The sequence below is a fragment of the Mytilus galloprovincialis genome, chromosome 1, assembly GCF_965363235.1.
Source record: "Mytilus galloprovincialis chromosome 1, xbMytGall1.hap1.1, whole genome shotgun sequence".
Taxonomy (NCBI): domain Eukaryota; kingdom Metazoa; phylum Mollusca; class Bivalvia; order Mytilida; family Mytilidae; genus Mytilus; species Mytilus galloprovincialis.
The window spans coordinates 46,458,582-46,479,748 of record NC_134838.1 but is presented as its reverse complement, the minus strand read 5'-3'; the positions used below and the strand labels follow the sequence as shown (position 1 = coordinate 46,479,748).

The 21,167-nt window shown below is 31.6% G+C and overlaps 1 protein-coding gene across 1 annotated transcript; it reads left to right on the top strand.

Annotated features, from left to right (window-relative positions):
- Nucleotides 1–5,632: 5,632 nt before the first annotated feature.
- Nucleotides 5,633–19,938, top strand: LOC143076004 (protein rolling stone-like). The gene is made up of 4 exons (XM_076251613.1): nt 5,633–5,846; nt 15,813–16,029; nt 17,981–18,091; nt 19,318–19,938. The coding sequence occupies exons 1-4, from the start codon at nt 5,769–5,771 to the stop codon at nt 19,752–19,754; spliced, it is 843 nt and encodes a 280-aa protein (XP_076107728.1). The 5' UTR covers nt 5,633–5,768; the 3' UTR covers nt 19,755–19,938.
- Nucleotides 19,939–21,167: the final 1,229 nt, after the last annotated feature.

Here is a 21,167-nt window from a genome sequence, read left to right as displayed (position 1 = left end):
ATATATAACACATAGGGCCGTAAACTGAAGAAATGTATCTATAATTGCTAAACACACTTGGCGTCTGTTGTCATTTTTCGAAGATACTATCTCTGAAACTACTAAACCAAAACTTGTGATGTGCTTCAGGTATGTAGTATAAAGTTATTGTGGGTTTTTCTCAGTCAATCAACAAATTGGATCAAATATGAAAATAATGGAATTATACATGTATTGCAATTTATCTTACCTTCTATAGATTAATGGGGATATCATGATTGGTTAATCGACTACACGTGGTAACTATATATAGTTCATATAGGGTCTGCTAAAAAATACAATTTAGTTTAATACCATATAGAGTTAGCAACCATATGGGGTTAGTACGGAGTTTTATCCTTTTCAAAACATGAGATCTGAAAGGCTTAAACAGACGAAGAAACTGATAATAAACGATTGAAATACATTCATAAAACAAATTTAAAGCTAACACGTTGTTATTGTTAGCATTTGTTTTTGTACAGACAAATGGAAGTGGGTTCTTAAACATGTTAAAACTAAGAATTGAAGTCTTTTAAATCACTTTGATAGGACGGCAGTGTAAATGCTTTGTCTATGAATAGAATCATATTCAAAACAGTGTGGCTGTGGCCATTGATTGACGACCTAAATTATCCCATTGACTGGAACAGATTATGTGAACGTGTGTCTGTAACGACCACTGTTCACTATGTACTTGTTAAAGGCACTTAAACTGTGGGGTCACTAAAGGTTCTCAACACCTAAATAAAGTAATTCGAAAAATTAATCAGAAATAACACGATGTTTTGATTTATATCAATGATATAAATAAAAAACATAAAGGTTCCTCCTGATTAGTTTTTCGATTTATTTTATTATTAAAGGCGTTAAGAATCTTTGGTGACCCCACAGTTTAAATTATATAATAAGTAAGTAGTGAGCAGTGGTCGCTACAGAAAACGTTCACATAATCTGTCCCAGTCAATGGGATATTTTAGGTCGTCAACCAATGGCTACAGCCACACTGTTTTGAATATGATTCTATCTATTAATCTTTCTTGATCTTTGCAGGGTGACATATCTTAGCAGGTCGAGTAAATTGTGTCCCTCCCGTATACCTGATCATTGCGTCAAGAACTTTAGCAATGACGAGAAAAAAGAATGCTGTAAATAAATGTTGTCTTCTTGATGAGTTATGGTTTAAACAGTGTGCAAAGAAATGCATGACATTTTAACCCTCCACATTGAAAAGTTTCACTTTATAAATGTGAAAAAGGCGAAAAATCTTAATAAGTCCACTCTTCAAATCATATGTGACCAACAAATCCAATGAAGTGCTCCTGATTCATCTGAACGTGGTACAGGTACAAAGGAGTAGGTTCACTAAGACCCCTTTTTGGCCCCAAAATATAGCAGTTTTAGAAAATTGTGAAAATGTAATCTTTAAGCTATATTTTGGAAAGTAAAATGCTTCTGCTACATAAATATGAGCTGTTCTTGACGATACAATGCACAAATATCGCGTTTTAGCATCATTAAGTCATGCTAAATTACTGAAATCTTCAAAATTTTACCATTTTGGTCATTTTTTAGACGGTTTCCGTCTAAAATGAAAGTGGACGCATTCGTGTTCATTCATAATATTGAAATGTAAGTTGTATTTGATGATAATACAAAACATATATAAAGGTTGAGGATGAACACGGATGCGGCCACATTCATTTTTGACAAAAACCATCTGAAAAGCGACGTTTTTTGGCATATTTGATAGATTTTTCATATTTAAGCTTGAATCAGAGCGTTTTTATTGACTAAATCAGTTAAAAACTTTCACATAAACTAATCGAATCAATTGAAATAAACACTTAAGTGTTTAAAAAGTGTCCAAAAACTTTCGTTAGATGAACTTGAAATTTGAGGCCAAAATCGGCCCTTACTGGACCTACTCCTTTCAAAATTTGGAGTTATGGGATACATTTTGTACGTTTTATAACTGTTGCAGGTTGTATAGGAATTAAAAACAAACAACCTAAAAGTAGGTAAAAAATGTCAACCCATCATAACAAAATGACGAAAGCGCATTAGCATCAAAGTTCAGATCAAAGTTTATAAGAACATTAACAACCAAGTGATTTCATGACAAAAAAGTCATGTATTTATGTTAACAAAATGAACGTTTGTGTTTATGTATGATGGGTAACATTTTTTAGATGTGAATCTGATGAAATATTTAAGTCATAGTTGCATCTTAGAGCATTGACAAGTGAAATATGTTATTTATGAAATCAAATGGTATAAAATACGACGGCATAGAAACTAGTTAAATTACATTTAAGATAAATGATTATGTGTATACTACTGAGTATTTGATAAATATTGTTAACTGATTATCTTGTTTTATAGTCATCATGATCTACATCATTTGCAACAACAAAAATACTTCTAATCCTGTTTAAAATTGTTAACTATTGGCAAACACATTTTGCGAAAAGAAAAATGAGAAAATCTTGAGATAATAAAGTCGCCTGATGTAAACGAGAGGGTATGGAGAGGGGGGTTTTTAATTTCTGTAGTTTTATGTCATTTATCTCCTATTCTTTTACCTTTTGCCAATTATTCTATATTTTTTAGAAGCTCATTATTCTTTGTTCTCAATTTTTTAGTCCATTTTTCCTCTTTTTTTTATATTTTGGCCCTTTATTCTCTATTCTGTAAACTCTCATCCACACCCTCATAGAGGGGTGTTTCAAAGAGACAACAATCATATCAAAGATCAGAAACAGCCCAAGGCCACCAATGATTACTATAAAAATTAGCTGAAAAGGGCTTAACTTATCAGTTTGATACAAAAACAGAATTGCATCTCACAAATACACTTCAGTGGACGTTACATAGTACTTTTACACCATCACAACAAAAAGAGACTACGTGTTATTGACTTTATCTATCAAGCTAATAGAAAATATAAGATATAAAAAGAAGATGTGATATGATTGCCAAGTTTACAACTTCCACAAAAACCAAATGACACAGAAATTAACAACTATACGTCACCGTATGGCCTTCAATAATAAGCAAATCCCATAAGATATAGTCAGCTTAAAAAAAAATTAAAGAAGAAAACTTACAGCCTAATTCATGTACAAATAAATGTACGAAAAAATATATAACACAGCAACGACAAACCCGAATAACAGGGTTCTGACTTGGGCCAGGCACAAACAGAGTGTTGCCGGGTTATGCTATTGTTTTGGTGCAAAACGTGGACAGTGGTGTAACGGCAGAACAAAAGAACATCTATGCAAAACAATTAACGACAAATAAGTACGATAAATAGCAAAAAAACGACAACCACTCAATTACAGGATTCTAACTTGGGATAGGCACATACAGACTATGGCGGTGTTTTATTAGTTTGAAGGCGAACCCTCTTCTAACCTGGGACAGTGGTGTAACTGTACAACATAAGAACAAACTATAAAGTAATTGAATAAGGCTTAGCTCATCAGAAGGTTACAAATAGAAATACATACATGTAGATGCATGCTTATGTTTGGTATGAATTACGAAATTTTCTTACAACGATGATGATTGATTGATTGTTGGTTACTTAACGCCCAGTGGCAAAAATTTCATGCATGTTCAGGACAAGAAAAAGTTAACAATAAATACAATAGGTATGTCTTGTAATAATAGAGGCCATCCGGGATGGTGGTCGGGGAAATTTTACTGCCACTTGAAATTGAGGGTATATTGGATAGGGACAAAAATTTTGCCTGGCAACAGGCCACCTACGGACCGGACCCCTCAAAGAATTATTGCAAGGGTTCTTAATGTGCAAAGACTGTGGATTTCTCTATACACGAGGCATCGGATTTAACGTCCTCATTCTGACCGGACGTGGCTGCAAACTTGAAACATCCCACACAGCCAAACGGACGCCCCACTTTGGCAATCGTTTTACTGCCGGTCGGAAGAAGACCAAGTGACCATATTTCTATTCCCCAGTCATCCATGGTTTTTTCAATGAACAACATTATGTGTGCATTGTCTTTTTTGAAATATCTATACAATTCACCTTCCCGTTGTTATCAACTGTTCATGTCCACTGAATTTGTTTAACCTTATACTTTTAGTTATACTTTTTTCTCAATACATTCAGTTTTTGGGAGGTTTTTTGTATCTCTTTGATGAGTAAAATCGAACATCAATCCTTCAACTTAGTCTGTATAAACAGGTGTATCAAGTGTAGTGTTTTGTGTTTAAAATAGAACAAAGGTCTTGCAGAAAAAGCCCAAATGTCCTTTGAAAAAGCCCAGATGTCCTATTTGAAAAGAGCAACCGTCCCGCACCGGTGTGTAAATGAAATATATATGGGAGCTCTGCAGATATTTTAATAGCTCATTTATTTTTTATACAAAAAGGGACTGGTTTTCATTTTATAAGATACTTTTATTGGAAGGGTCAAACTTAAAATGCCCCGACACTTAAAATGCTCAATTGGCATGTTATGTTATATTTTAATATTTTGTTACTCATATACAGATTTGAAAATTTTTGAATTTCTCCAAAACATTGCAATTTTATGTTTTGATAAATCAATTTCCATTTTCGACAATGTAAAGTATACTACATGTACGAATAACTTTTGTGGAGAAGATCTAATCGGGATTCTTTTTTAATTCTGAAAATCATAAGTAATTGTCATTCGTGATTATATCATTTTGTTTTATATCAACAAATATTCATGAGTTGCATATCAAAATTTCTCGTAAATGTCATACAATGATATTTTCTTAATTTGTTTATTTCAATTGATATTTGAACAATAGTTTATTTGGTAAAGGAGATGGTCGATTGGTTGACAATATCACTGATTTTACAATAAATTGGTAAGAAATACGGATAATTTTAAAAGGTCAACCTCTTCCTCTTTTTAATCTTTCAAATCATAGTAAATTGCTTGGTTGATGGTCTTATCTACGTGTACACTAATTTAATTTGTCATTCGAAGACGTGCTTTGTCTGAAATTGTCTGAAAGCAAAGTCTTGTATTGGAATATAAAATCCTATTGTGTAGGGACAATGTTAGCGATGTTCGATACTTCAGAGTAAATTTTCTTGATTGTCAATTTAGGAAAAAAATATGTTACCGCATACGTCATGCAAAACAATAATCAGGAAATACACAAATATATGTTCTTTATGATCATAAATGTCCAAATTGTCTGAATACATAAGTAGAACAGTAAATATGTGTCATTACATATTTTAAAATGAAAAATATTACTCTTACTTAATAGTTATAAACTATTAGGTCGAATTATTTAATTATTTAAGGAATTGATCTTATGTCATTTAAACCTTAAGGATAATTTAAACTGTTAAGGCCATTAAACTGTCGGGACAATGGCTGTCTTAAGTTTGTACATTACCGTGAAATCGTAAGATTATACAATGTCTCAAAGAAGATTAATCATGACTTGTGTGTTATATATACAACTCTGATAGATTCATCAATGGTTCAATAACCAAAGATAGCATAGTCTTTAACCCAAAAACTATCCAATTCGATTTCATGTGTCGATCCTATTTTATTCAACCATTTCATTTTAAACGATTGATTGACAGTCGTTAATTTTAAGTGAATCATTAAATGAAACGTGAGGGCGGAAGATTTTCAAGCATTGATGTCCGGTAAATTCACATTTTAACTTGGTGTACTGTTAACCGTATCAGCTATATTATATGGATCTTTAGGTGTTGCAATGCATTGGAAGGAACATTTTAAGTTGAAGGAATTCGGACTAGCCTATAGTCGTCCCCAAGATTTCGTAACTTTACAAGTAAGTGCCTTTTATTGAATTTTTATTCAGAAATTTTTCACTTTTCACATGAATTTATAATAATACTTAGATATTTTGTTATACAAATTTGCAAAAATTTATATCACACATGCAATTTAAATGATTTTTTATTTGTATGAAAAAACGTCTGACTGATGTATAATAGAATGTTCTTTTATAAATACGGTGGCAGAATGCGGCCATGAAAGAAGAAGAAATATGATGTCCCCTCATATATATCATGACTATAAAAAATCTCTGAAAACTGTAACAATTATAATAATATCAACAGAGTCAAGTATCTATAAAATAAAATCTGTTGATTATTCAAAGAAAGAATTGCATTTGCGAGAAAATCATCGAAATCATATATAAGGGAACGATCATTTAACGTCCAGGGGGGAAAGGGGAGGGTCTAACAAATTATATTGATTCCAAAATTAATGAAAACAAATATTCTGGTCAAGCAGATGACAAAAAAAATAATTCTGAACCCTTATTTTCCCCATACCTTATAGTGTTACATATAGAAGAAAAAAACATTTGATTGACCGCGTTGATAAAGTAAATATTAAACTAGAACACACCCGCGAAATCGCGGGGAAATAGAGCGTATGTAAACTGTTAAAAAAATTATAACTGGAGAATTCCAGGAGAGGTATCAAAAGTCAAATGCTATTGGGGACTGGGCACATTTTTTTTTGCCCTCCCCCTTTTTTCCAAATACCGATTTTTATTCTTTCTGTTTTTCTGTATACTATGAACATACATATATATACATACTATAGTTACTATATAAAACGGTCACTGATATATTAAAAGTCACCCCAGTAAACTTTTGGAATTTATAGTAAATTACAGCAAATTTATACAATTTATTCATATTATATATGTATCAGTGGCGGATCCAGAAATTTTCATAAGTGGGGGCCCACTGACTGCCTAAGAGGGGGCCTACTCCAGTCACGCTTCAGTGATTCCTTATATAAGCAACCAATTATTTTCTCAAAAAGGGGGGCGGACCCCTGCCCCCATAGCCCCCCCCCCCTAAATCCGCCTCTGTGTATGTAGTATACAGAAATATTTCAGTGACCGCTTTATCTATAGTATATGTATGATCATAATATATAGAAAAACGCAAAAAAAAATTGTTCTTTCTCGAGTACTAATTTAATAAACTCATCATAGATACCAGGACTAAATTTTGTTTATACGCCAGACGCGCGTTTCGTCCACAAAAGACTCATCAGTGACGCTCGAATCCAAAAAAGTTAAAAAGGTCAAATACAGTACGATGTTCAAATTATGTTTAATTTCAAAACAGGCCTAAAGGACAGCGGAAGTCTTTTATTTTTCTCAAAAAGTCAGTCCGATGACGGAAACAATATATAGACGCATTTATTTTCGTTTTCCTCCCAATATAACCCAAACTGAAATACTTTAAGCAAGAATGATAAATGCTAGAACACACCCGCGAAATCGCGGGCATCCAAGGGTGGTTGTAAAGTATGTAAAGTGTTGTAGGATGAATTTTTGTAAAAAATAATGACTGGAGAATATTTCAGGAAAGCTGTTAAAAGTTATAGGTACTTGGGGACAGGACGATTGTTTTTAAACCCCTTCTCCTTTTTCCCAAAATTTCCATTTTTTTGTTTTCTATTTATTTAAATATGAACATACGTTTAGTATGTTATGAACATACATTACTATAAATAAAGTGTGTTTGCTTTTAACTATCAATTCTCAGTTAACTAATCAATCCACGGCGGTCATTGATATATTACATAGACCCTCTCTATTTAATGTACTTTTATACCACTGTCCCAGGTTAGGGAAGGGTTGGGATCCTGCTAACATGTTTAACCCCGCCACATTATTTATGTATGTGCCTGTCCCAATTCAGGAGCCTGTAATTCAGTTGTTGTCGTTTGTTTATGTGTTACATCATGATTTGTTTTTCGTTCATTTTTTTTTTTAAATAAATAAGGCCGTTAGTTTTCTCGTTTGAATTGTTTTACATTGTCTTATCGGGGCCTTTTATAGCCGACTATATATATGCGGTATGTGCTTTGCTCATTGTTGAAGGCCGTACGGTGACCTATAGTTGTTAATGTCATTTTTTTTTACATAAATAAGGCCGTTAGTTTTCTCGTTTGAATTGTTTTACATTGTCTTATCGGAGCCTTTTATAGCTGACTATATATATGCGGTATGTGCTTTGCTCATTGTTGAAGGCCGTACGGTGACCTAAAGTTGTTAATGTCTGTGTCATTTTGGTCTTTTGTGGATAGTTGTCTCATTGGCAATCATACCACATCTTCTTTTTTATATTAGTGACCCGATGAATTTTTGTAAGAGATTTTATGACTGAAGAATTTCAGAAAAGGTATCAAATGATTTAGGTACTTTGGGACATGACAATTGTTTTTCTAGTCCGGCTCCTAATTTTTCCCTCAGAAACTCCTATCATTACTCTTCTATTGATTTCAATAATGTAAGCGTTTAACTGTATATTATGAACATACATTACTATAAATAAAGTGTATTAATTTGCCTTTCACTATCAACTCTCAATTTACTAATCGATCCACGGCGGTCATTGACATATTATATAGAACCTCTCTATTTAATAAACTGAGTGACCGCCGTGGATAGTTAACTTGAAAATGATAGCAGATAGCAAATACACGTTATTCATAGTCTTTGGTATGTACAAAGTACACAAAAAACGCAAACCGGATGTCTAGTCTGACTGAAAATTTCGTCCAATGACGGAAAAATATCCGGACGCAGAGTTTTTTGTTTTTCTCCCAAAATAACCCAAACTGAATAGTCAAAAGAATGGATGACAAATGCGACAATATATGGTACCTATAGGACACAGAGGCATGATGATTAATTTATTGTGGAAGGAAGAGAAGCGACACACAAAATGAGGTCTTCTCGTTTAATAGTATAGATATTTTTACGCGAAACTCGAAAAAAAATTTCTGACTCAGACCCCTACAAGTAAAATGGTTGCTCCCTAATTGTTATCAAATCTTCCTGATTAAAAAAAACAATGATATTTTTTTTTGTTTTATGCGTTTATTATGTATTTGAAATTTCGTTATTGTAAAAATTCTTCAATATTAGTTTAATTTAACTCCTTTCTATTACATACATTAAATTTAATAGATAATGTAACTGCTTTGTATTTTCTTCTCTTTCTTTTGCATGGAAATAGAAAAAAAAAATTATGACCAATTATGAAACCTTGTGGGGTTCTAAATTCATACAATGATTACAATGATTTTTTAATTGCAATGAAATAATAAAATACAACACAATAAAACACAACATTCCATGTTTTGTTCAATTTTGTGAAGTCGTCTTCAAATTGACCAATTGCGCAAAAAGCAATATGCAAGAAAATAAATCGTATGATAAAATAATTTTAGGGGTGTGTATAGATATATTCAAGTTTCTTTATGGTTCATAAATATTTGAATGATAACTACTTAATAATTCAATCATACAGACTGACAAAACGTATGATACAATTGGATAAAATTAAAATATTTTAATAAAGCAGAATAAAAAGCTCACCATCACAATAGAAAAAAATAAGTGATATTCCTTGGCACCCAACATATACAAGTTTCTAAGTTTTGCTAATTATATCTTATGGTGTATAATGGGGCCGTATTGAGCTTGCAGTGACTTTTACATTGCATAAAGACATCAAATCTTTCATTTTATATTCTGAGGGGTTTACAATATAGTAATTCAGGATAATTATATGTATGTCTTGATTCTGTAACCTCGTCATTACGACTTACACACTTGTTGTGGTTACTGGACTTGTTTCGTGAATTGATACACCATACCCTTTCTTTATCTTAAAAGAATAGTCAAAATGACAAATAAGCGATATATTTGCGCACGGTGATTTGCGAATGTTGTTTTATCCGGGCTCGTTTCAAATGCAAAATATTGCTTACTTTTCTTTAAAAGTTTTTCAAAGTAAAAAGAACTAGTCAGTAACTTCCAGTTGTCCTTGTTAATTTATTTTTCTCATTATTTCTTTTATATTCATACGTCGAACTCGGATTTCTTTTGAACTGAGTTTTACTAGGCGTTTGCTACATTTGTTTCTGTCACATTGGCTGAGGTATTTTAAGGGGGTTGATAACAAAACATGTTTAACCCGGTTGAACTTATGCGTCTGTCCCAAATCAAGAACCTCTAACCTTTGTGATTCTTGTGTATGTGTGTGTTTTTTTGTTTTATTTTAATGTTTATTTTTAAAATTGAGAACGGAAATGGGGAATATGTCAAAGAGACAAAAAAAAAAACCAAAAAGTAGAAAACAGCCGAAATCCATCTATTTAATTTCATCACAGCGAGAATATCCCGCACCAGGAGACGTTCATTTGTACGATTTTTATTTAAGGGCAGTGTCTATTTCGCTGAACTAGTATCCATTGGCAGCTCTTTCTGTTGATAAATCTATATTCAGAACTTTTCATGACGCGGGCTTATTGAGAAAAGGGCATAGTGTACTGTCTGTACACAATGTCCAATTCTAAATGATTGATCCGAGATTGGTGATGACAGTATGCTGACCTCAACATATCTTTTAGTGTGAGTCGTTGGGTGACTGTCATATTGATGTAATACCAAAGTCTATACTTTTAAGTATACTATATTAATTATCTGTTTATGTCTATGAAAGTTTACTGCATTGCAAAAGCCCTTTCATAGATTATTTAATAACAAAAATTAGACTAAATTGTCAGCTTGGGGCTGTTGGCATTAAAATACTGCAACTCTAGAAAAGAGCATGCTAAACAATGTTGTTTAATATTTTGATGTTTTGTAACTAAATTTGAAATCAAATTAGAGAAATATTATTTCAAACGAGACATAAAATTATTTGGTTTTGGCAAAATTTCAAACACTTAAAGTTTTTGTTTTCTTCGAAAAATGCATTTACTAAGCATGGAATATGACAATTCACTCGTTCAGTTGGTTGATATAGTCAAGGATTTTGATAGACAGCCCCGTATTAAATTAACCCACGAGACCGGTATTTTTGTTTTTACAACTCGTCACCAGATTTTAAACTAATTCTTCAGTATTTACCAGAAAGCACTCTATGCGTTGTATACTTAGCGCACTCTTGATGTTCGATGTATGTTTTAACACCATCGAAGGTCGTTGTATTCTTGCACACCACTGAAGGTCGTTGTATGCTCGGACATCGTTGAAGGTCATATATTTATATTAACCTTCGCAAACATCTCTTTTTTAGGTTGATTTTCTCATGGGTTATGGTCCTTCATTGCATAGAGTATTGCAAATTTTAAGACAAAATAATCAACTTACAACACATGACTATAAATGTTTCTTAGCTCTACATCATCCATTTCTGATGATTGGTGGGTATGAAATCTCTATATTTTTATAAGAAAATGACGTGATTTAGATCGAATACCAGAGCCATTAGCATGCTTTAATGTTTTTGTGCGCTAATTTGTGATACATCGAAATACTATAAAACTATAATTAACATTGAGCAGGGTGTAACCTCAATGGTCAGTACCTTTCACGTCACATACATCAATTATTGTATAGATTATACAAAGTGTTCGTTTAAAGTCTTGATCTCTTCTTGATGTGTTAGTAACATCATTACATTACAAACTGGTATGTAAATAAATTGTACCCTATAATTATCATCTGACAATGGAATAAATATTGTTGACCTTCAGACGGAGATAGACAATAATGTACAAAATAGTTCAATGTCCGTGTGCTGGATATTAGTAATTACTATGAACACATTGCCAAAGGGATGAGAGGGAAAATATTCAAAGGACGCGGTTCACTTTTGGAACTTAATGGGATTGGATTTCAACTTTATCATTAAACATAAAAATAAAAGCTGCAATTTGGTTCTTAAATGGGTTTGTTTCAAAGCCAGCATGCTAGGTAACAAATATTGAAATCTTGGGGTTAATTCAAGCCATAACTGAATATATTATTTTTTAAATTCTATTATTTTAAGCAGAGTTTTAATATCATTTGTATAAATCAGGATGGTCTAGACGGGGATGGGGTTGAGTCCCTCATTTCTGTATTCTTGAATTGTGGATGTCATTTTCTCTATTTTTCTTTAAATTTTCTGCAATTATTCTGTATTATTTACATTTTGCACCTCATTATTCTCTATATTAATTTTTTTGTCCTTTTTCACTATTCTATAAACCCCATCTACACCTTCGTTTTGATTCCGTAAACTATTTCCAGTATAATATATACAAGCTTTTTCAACTTAGTACTTCCTTGTTTCAACTAAAGCGAGAAGTTTTTTTATTTTTTATTTATTCTGTAATATTACATGTATGTTTGTTTTGGATGGATAGATGAACAAATTGGAGATTATTCGCTTTTTAACGATCAAGGAACTCACTCCGGAATATAAACAAAAAACTTCACAATTTAATTTTAATTCAAACATGTTTCGTACCCCAATTACATTTATTTATACTTTGATTTTATACGAGACTCACGCTATTTGATTAGAATTTAGAATAACTTATATATGAGTGAACTTTTTTTTTCTTACGCGAATATTTGATTGTATCTAACTTTTGATATTAAACAAGTAAGCTTGAAAATACATTAAAAGGTTAACATATACACGCGAATGTTGATTGTATTTAACTTTTGATGAACATTTAAGTTCGAAAATACAATAAAAGGTGAACATATAGCCGCCAAGCCCCATTTTGATCGTATATATCACACCAGTCTTGAAAATTAGGGATACAACAGGTACAACTAGGACTGCTTAATTCAATCATTGACTTCCACCTAAATATCGACAGTAATGATGGGTTACAAAGTATTATTTTAATTTTCTCATTGTGAACTTTTCATTTAGTCGTAGCAATCCTGTTGATACTCTAGAGCTTTATGTTTACATCTTACAATAAAGCCGTTAGAGCTGTTTATAAGCTTTCCAGATGTTATTATAATTACTTGGTAGATCCATGGAAGTAATAATACTTCCATTGTAGATCTTAACAGAATATCTGGGTCAAAGATGATGCATCAAAATATTTCAAAAAGATGGACGAAAGATGGAAAAATTTCAACTGTCATCTCCTAAATCACATCCTTCTTTCCTTGTTGATGAATTATCATCGAATACTATACTTAATCTCATAGTTGTAACTTGTTCACTTTTGGAGCAGGAATTGATTAACTATCAGAACACTTGAGTTAACTCTTGCTTGTTTTGTCTGGATTCTTGTTCAATCCTTTTTTGTCATAGTGTTTTTTCAACTGCTGTTTTTTCTTCTGTTTACAATATATCGGAATGTTTAATAGTTTATTCGACAAATTTTTCATATCTATAAGTTTTACGTATTCTTACTTTTTTACGGAAAAAAAAGTTTGGGTTATTTTTAAATGCAGGACACTATAAAACCAAGATATTTTACGTGATGTAAGCAAGATGACACTAGAACAATATGAATGTGTGAAATAGCAAAACCAATGCGTACAAAAATATGCTTTTGATATCTAGTTAAGGGCATTTATAAACTTTTGGACAACAACTTCCAAAGAGTATTGTAATTTTCACATCTTTGGTTTTACATTTAAGATAAATATTTATTAATAATATAAACATCCTTAAAGTTTGTCTTAAATAACCCACCCAGCTTCATAGGTTTAGTATCTGTCCCGTTCAAGTGATGACATAAATAGTACAGGAAACTCCTCGAGAGACATATGTATCCGGATTATCTTATTCACTTATAATATACTGTACTAACGGTCAATACATGTGATACGCGTGCCCCTTTTCTCGGTCAAGATGTCCACAGGATTGACGCGGATTTAGTTTATTTGTACAAATAGCTTATATAAAATCTCCACTTTTAAAGAGATAAATGTATTTCAATCTTTTCACTGCTTATTTATCGGACTATATATAGTACTCAATGTTACTAGTACAATCACGGGGGGGGGGGGGGGGGGTAACTTCCTATTATTGGGTATACAGGGATGTGCCAAAAATATGGGTCATAATTTTGCGATATTTTATATAAAAATGACCCTCCTTTTTAATGACATCCTATATTAAAATGCATTCACGTTTGATAACTGTATATTGATTTGGGGTATGATCTACATATCATATATAAATTCAATCTATTCTTCTGCAAATCTGAATAAATTTGCACCTTTCTGCATGGAAGTATTTGACATTTAAAAATATCATATATATTTTAAATATTGTATATAAGTATAGGTCATTCTTTCTTAAATATCTATATAGCTATAGGTACTGAATTTCAGTGAATGTTATATTAAAATGGGTACGTTTTTTGAGGCAAAAATGGCACACCCCGACCAAAAAAATATCGAAGTTACCCCCCCCCCCCCCACTCCCCCACCCCCCCCCCACCCCCGTGAGTACAATATGACTATTGATTTGCTATCCTCTGAAGAAATGCTTTACAATAAATATGTAAAATTGAGAATAGAAATGGGGAATGTGCCAAAGAAAAGAGACAACAAATGACCAGGAATATGTATTTTACACCCAAAGGAATTCAATCATTACAATACTACACTACTATGCTGAGTTATCCGACTCTATTTTATTCTCCATGCTACATTGTACGTGACGTATATTATGGTAATTGCTATCCTATCGTCTAATGCTCTACATCAAACCTGTGTCATGTGTTTTACACCCGAATGAGTGCATTTCGCTGAAATAGGCGAAGGATGTACTGCATGCATGAATACCAAGGATCAAACCAGAAGGAGATGCGAGTACTTATCTAAATGTGACCAATCTTTGATATTGCATGTATAAGAATGTGTTCATTCAAAAGTGACTTTCATTTAAGGTCCTCCTCGCAAAAGTGTACAAATATTTAATTTCTCTACGAAACATTTGGTATTTCGAAGACATAAACACTTTTTTTTTATCACAGTGACTCATTTTTTTTTTTTTTTTTTTTGCAATATTGTATTATTGTGAGCCTTTTTCTTAACTATCATTGTTTAACTGTAAAAAGTCCAATATTTCACATTTCCTTAAAACGGATATTAGTGTACACTGGGAACAGTATATCTCATATGTACCTGGTCTACATGAACATCAAACTGTTTGATCTTTTATCTATTTTCTCCAAAAAAAAAATATATATATAATTTAGAAGCGCCCTCAATGGAATTTTTTAACTCTGAATTATTTTTATCATTTCTGCTTGGTTATTTTCGTGACAGACCGATGACAAACTTGGAAATACTTGACAATATGATTTACAATATATTTATTGATTAATCTCAGTATCCGCATGTGTCCAGAATAATAACAGTTTAATTATCACTACAAGATGCTAAAAACCAAAACACATAAACATGTCTTATCGAAGTGTCAGTTGCTAAAAGGCCTTTTAGTATACTTAATCTTTAATTAAGAATTGAATGCTGCTTTTTGTAAATTTATTGGGGTGTAAAAGCGTTGACCGAAGTACATTTTGTATGAAGCGCGGAAGCGCTTCATACTTAAAATGTGCGCACGGTCAACGCTTTTACAACCCTATAAAGTTATAAAAAGAAGCATTCAATACTTATAATTACATTTTTTTAGCAAGAATCATGAAAACACGATTTTTATCAAGTTTTCATTTAATTTACCTGTGCACTTTATTGTGGGACCTCGTGTCATCATGAATGATAAATGTTATTGTCTAATACAATTGTTTCAGGAATAGCACGTGATGTGCAGTTAGCCAATCAGAATAACGTATTATAATGAAACATACATCTAATGTAATTATTTAATGGTATTATACCATCTCACTCGTCTTAAATAAGCTGATGCACTCTTGGATATATTTTGTGACTTACTGTCTCTGTTATTTCCTTACTAATATGTGTTGTATTTTGCAGCATGGACCACAGATTTTATACGTTATTTGGGCAGCACTTTGGTTAGCCTATCATCTGATATGGATATTGATAGAAGCATACTGGAGTCTAACTAATACACCTGGAAAATGGATGCTGCTCTTGACCAATCTAAGTTACCTGGCTTTGGCATTTTTGACATTGATAGATTTTGTTTGCTGTCTATATGTATGCTGTTTGAGGCCAGATATAGCAAATGGTAAGAGGAGTTTGGTCATGTTAAAAACTGCAATTTATATTGTACATGTATACAGATGTATATTCTAACTAATGTAAATGTAGGGTACATTTTGTCTTGCATATTTTTCTGTTGGAAGAAGTCGAAGAATTATTAATATTCTTGAAAAAATGATAGAGGCTTTAAAATTATGATTAAAAGGTGGTAACAATTATAAAATTAATTTAGGATTTTTTTCAAATTTCCGTAATTGGGACGTGGTAAACTGGACTTCTTTTTACTAGATCTTACAAATTATAATAATCGTTTAACATAGGTATTAAAGTTTATTAGTTGTATATTAATAGTAGGAACGTATAAGAAAATATTATTGAAATATTTTCTACCAACAGAAAGTATTCGGTGGGAAAAAAATAGAATAATTTTATCTATATATTTCCACAAATAAAATGCCATGCCTCTAAAAGGGGAGATATCCGTTAAGATTGAAAAGGGATTTGCTGATATCAATACTAATAATCAGTGGTGTCTTATATTGGTCTGGTTTTTTTTTATAATACGACCACTCATACTTGATCACGATCAATTATATATTTGACTAAAACTGAGAAAAGGTTGGCGTTATATGGAACATACAAAATGAACTTACAATCTCGTCAAAATAGGATTTCCTGTGCACCTGATGGCATGCACACTACATTGTACATGTATCATATTCAAAATCTTAATTGAAAGCTTACTTCCTTTGAAGGTCATTTTTATTCGAATCAGCTGTTTTGTGCAATTATATTACGTTTCCTGACTATATACTTTTCCGTTTGTTCTTATTTATAGACAGTCCAATACGACCTTCCTTGAAAAATTACTAACTTTTAAATGCAACTATTTGGATTTTCGGATGCTGATTTTAACATGCAGTCATTTACTTTTAAATAGAAAGCCCGAGCGTAACTAACATTCATTTAGATATACTTATGAATTATGCTTACTTCCGTATCTTTTTTAATAAGGGAAGCTTTCTGTTTTGTCTTTTAAATAATCTGACAAATACTGTTCTTTTCGCTACTTCAAACAAAAATGCAGCCAGGTGCATTCGAACGCCAGCTTTCTATCAGAAAGAGAAAATTTGACATCCACTGGTCTAAATACAAAGGCGACGAACTTACAGATGTTGGGACAGTACATGCTATTTATTTCAAAAATAAAAAATGTCAAGACTATTTTTCAATCAAAATATTGAAGCCATGTATTAATGCTTATTTTACTATATGACGTTTTTTTCAAATCGTTCGTTCATTAATTTTCATCTACAAATGTTTTAAAAGAGGCGGCTAAAACCATTCTATTCCTCATATGTATACTATGTCAATCTATTTATAAGTTTGAATTAAAGTTACTACATCTTATCGTTTGTCATCAGCACTTGTTAAAACTATTTGGTTTTGATAATCACTTGACTGTACTTAACTTGCGTTATGAATTCTCAAGACTTCACTCTGACTCTATTAAACGTATTTCATGCCAATGGTCACCAATACATTCGCAATAAGCCAAATTGAATACCTTTAATACGCAATAAGCCAATACCTTTAATACGCAATAAACCAATACCTTTAATACGCAATAATCCAATACTTTTAATATTGGACGAAATTCAGCCATACATTTATCTTAAACCTTAAAATTAGGTTGACACGATTGAGATTATTATACAGTAATTTACGATTTTCCTTTAATTATGATTGAAATTAAAAAATATGCAAAACTAATATGGTACAGAAAAACAGATTTTCCAAATGAAAAGTCCCAAACCAAGACCAGAACACATCTGAATCATCGTTGATATTTTGTTAAATAAATGAATGAAATACTCTGCTCTAATTAAATATGAAGAATTCCTGAAAAAAATGAAATGAAAGAATTGTACGATTAATCTGTATTTATATATAAAAATATTCAAATTCGTTTTCAGGTACAATAAAATATTTGCCATGGTATATTAAACTGCAATGGATTACTTTGAACATCTGTGGACATGCAGCTGTACAAGTTACTCTACTTTATTGGGTTATGATAGCTACATGTAAGTATAAACGATATAATAGATAGTAAATACCTCGTGTAAGTTAGAACTAACTATAGACAAACAATAATAAGTTTTAATAACAGAAGTAGAATATTTTTTTAAATGCTTGAAAACATGCCTTTTCATCAGTTTTTCATACCAATTGATATTTCGAGTTTTTGGAATTCAAAATTAGAAGTAGATAAGAAGGAGCAGTATACAATTTAAGAAAAGAACTGGTAGAATTTTATAAACTCCAAAAGGAGCGAAACTAAGCGTATACAGGGAACGTGTCTTCTGCTAAGCATACATGTACATCCCCGGCTTACAAATCTAGACTCATTGCAGTCAATATCATTCGGGAAAATTCGTAAGTTTTCAAGAAAAAGAGTAAATCAGGTAGTTTATGATTTGAAGAGACTGATATACTAGGATCATTAATTTTACGATCAAAATCAAATTTGCTGGGTTACCGCATGAATTAAACGTTGTTTGATTTAACCGAAAACCCTATTTTAAATTTTATCAAAAACTGCAGTTCACAGAAAAATTATAAAAACAATACTAGTATATAATGAGTCGAAACAATTTGATTTTCACTGAACAATGGACAAAAAAGTACATGCAAATAGGGAAGATCTAAACATTTATTGGACAATCATAATGGACCTAAACAGGATTTTTTTTATCTTTGAAACATGCAAGTGATTAGTTCCTTTTCAAATATTGTAACTACCGAAACACTGTACAATCGGAGTCCTCTATCAGATGTTGTTTCCGGATGCGGTATACTTTGGTTTTGTATTATGTACAGTACACGTTGTTGCATGGTCCAAACAGATATAAAAAAAAACATTTGTGTTTGTTTATATTTAATACAGTAATTGTTAATTGTGTGTATGATGAAAATTGAACGTTTAAAAATATCAAGCTTCCATCACTGTGACATCCGTTTATATAGCTAAGCTTTGTAAAATTATACTTTTACATTACAAGCAGTGTCTCAATTGGTATTTTAGTAAATATATTGTGCGCTATGAGTCGTAGTATGGTTAGACATTATTATTATGTTTCAAACACATTTTATTATTGATTTAATCTATTTTGTTATGCTTTTAAACGCCAATGTTTAATCTTTTTTTTTATTGACTTTATGTGCTATGATTATGTATATCAACATTTCGATCATTGTCGGATCATTTCGTAAATGAAAAAGTCTAAAATGAAATATTATTATTTTTCAGCTACAAAAGCCTCAACCATAAACAAGCACGGGATAAACCTTGTCCATATATTGCTGCTTGTAATGGTATCAGCTAAACCAATCAAATTTCAACATTTTTATATGGCAGTGCTGTCATCTATCTTTTACATCTTTGTAAACGTAATGTATTACCTGGCCAGTGGACAAATACTCTATCAGTTTTTAAACTGGACAAAGCCTGGAACAACTACAGTTCTGTCGTTATTATTTATATTTGTTTCAACTCCGTTGTCTCATTTCTTATTGTTTGGCATATATAAACTACGTGTGTATCTTTATAAAAAGCTGGTGACTTCAAGATATGAAAATCGGTACCGGAAAGAAAAAGAAGAGGAAGATTTCAAAGAGATAACATTCGAAAACGGACTGGACAAAAATCGCAACTCAAAAGAAAAAGAAAAAATAGAAATCCTTTGACTGGATGATGAAAAACGATCGTTCAACTTCCGCAGAAACTAATATGCATTTATAAATACATATACAGATTAATATGTTGATAGTGCTTGATTGGAACACATACCTTTTGGGAAAATATGTTCCTTTTGTTATAGAAAGTAGAGGAACATTACATAAGTGTTTTCTTTAAGTAATTTTTGTACTTTTAATTATGTTAACGGTTTTTTTTTCACATTTATTTCTTGCGGCTTTTAACTTTTTGGTATAATCCCAATATATACCAGTTGTTCTATTCCCAAAGATGAAAAGTTAAATCTAAAAAAACCGACCTCCGAGGAAAATTCAAAATGGAAAGTCTCTTATCAAACGAATGGATAACAACTGTCATATTCCCATCAATCTATATTATTCCAATGTTTTAGTGCACATATTTTGTATGCGTTATTTTATGATTTGATTATAAACTGTTTAAACAGCTAAAAGAAGAATTACAAGTCAAACAGCTCCATCAATCGAAGGTTGTATAGTATCTTAAATATAATCATCATTATGAGAGCTGTTGTTATCTTAGTAAAACTTTATTTCTAGTCTTCTATGTGGACTTTTTATAAAATCCGAGGTTGCATAGTTAAAACATGGAAATAGCAATTATACCATAACGTGCTATAAGTTCATCCTTACGACAATCAGTATACCTCATACGTAATCACATAAACCCCTTGTTTAATCATAATTCATTTTTTTTCAGAATTGGATTGATTTTTACATGAATATAAATGGAATTGTCATGCATATATGTGCATCAAGGTACATTTTGTGAAGAAGAAAAAAAACGTGATAGTGTTTTCTTTTTCGATAGATTGGCTTAATATACATGGTTTCCCTTTTTAATGCCTATTTTGAGTGTTTCTGTTTTATTAAATAATCGATATGATATGAGCTGGACTCTAGTTATTTTCGTTGATGAAGGAATTGACTGCCAGAAAGATGTCAGTGTTGCCATATTGTCATAATTTATTATTTAATTTTGATGCTTAATGTCAAACTCATGACTTTTTGTCGCAAAAAACAATCACATTCAATTCTATTAAGCCTAATAATGATATAAATTAATTTTTCCCCCTAGATTTGAGATTTTAATTTCTAAATCACATTTTTTATGATCCGTTTTAAGTTGAAGTCTTAAAAAAGTTAGGACAAGAAGTGTGTGTTTATTAAATTGTCCAACATTCAGTGTTGAAATGTTCAGGGTATTTTGCGATTTGTATAAAATTATACCATATTTACAACTTGCAAGCTTTAAATTTTTTGGTTTTATAGTATTGAGTACAGATTTCGTTATATACGCTAACTTCACTTCAACACCATCTACTTAGTATGTAACTAGTGTAACTCTTATTACATTCACAGGATTCTGATAAATTTATGTAACTT

Bases quoted from the DNA above. Each gene is read 5' to 3' on its own strand.
- LOC143076004 (XM_076251613.1), top strand. From the start codon at position 5,769: ATGCATTGGAAGGAACATTTTAAGTTGAAGGAATTCGGACTAGCCTAT. The intron at 5,847-15,812 runs GTAAGTGCCTTT...TGTATTTTGCAG, and splicing joins AAGATTTCGTAACTTTACAA to CATGGACCACAGATTTTATA. The intron at 18,092-19,317 runs GTAAGTATAAAC...ATTATTTTTCAG, and splicing joins TTGGGTTATGATAGCTACAT to CTACAAAAGCCTCAACCATA.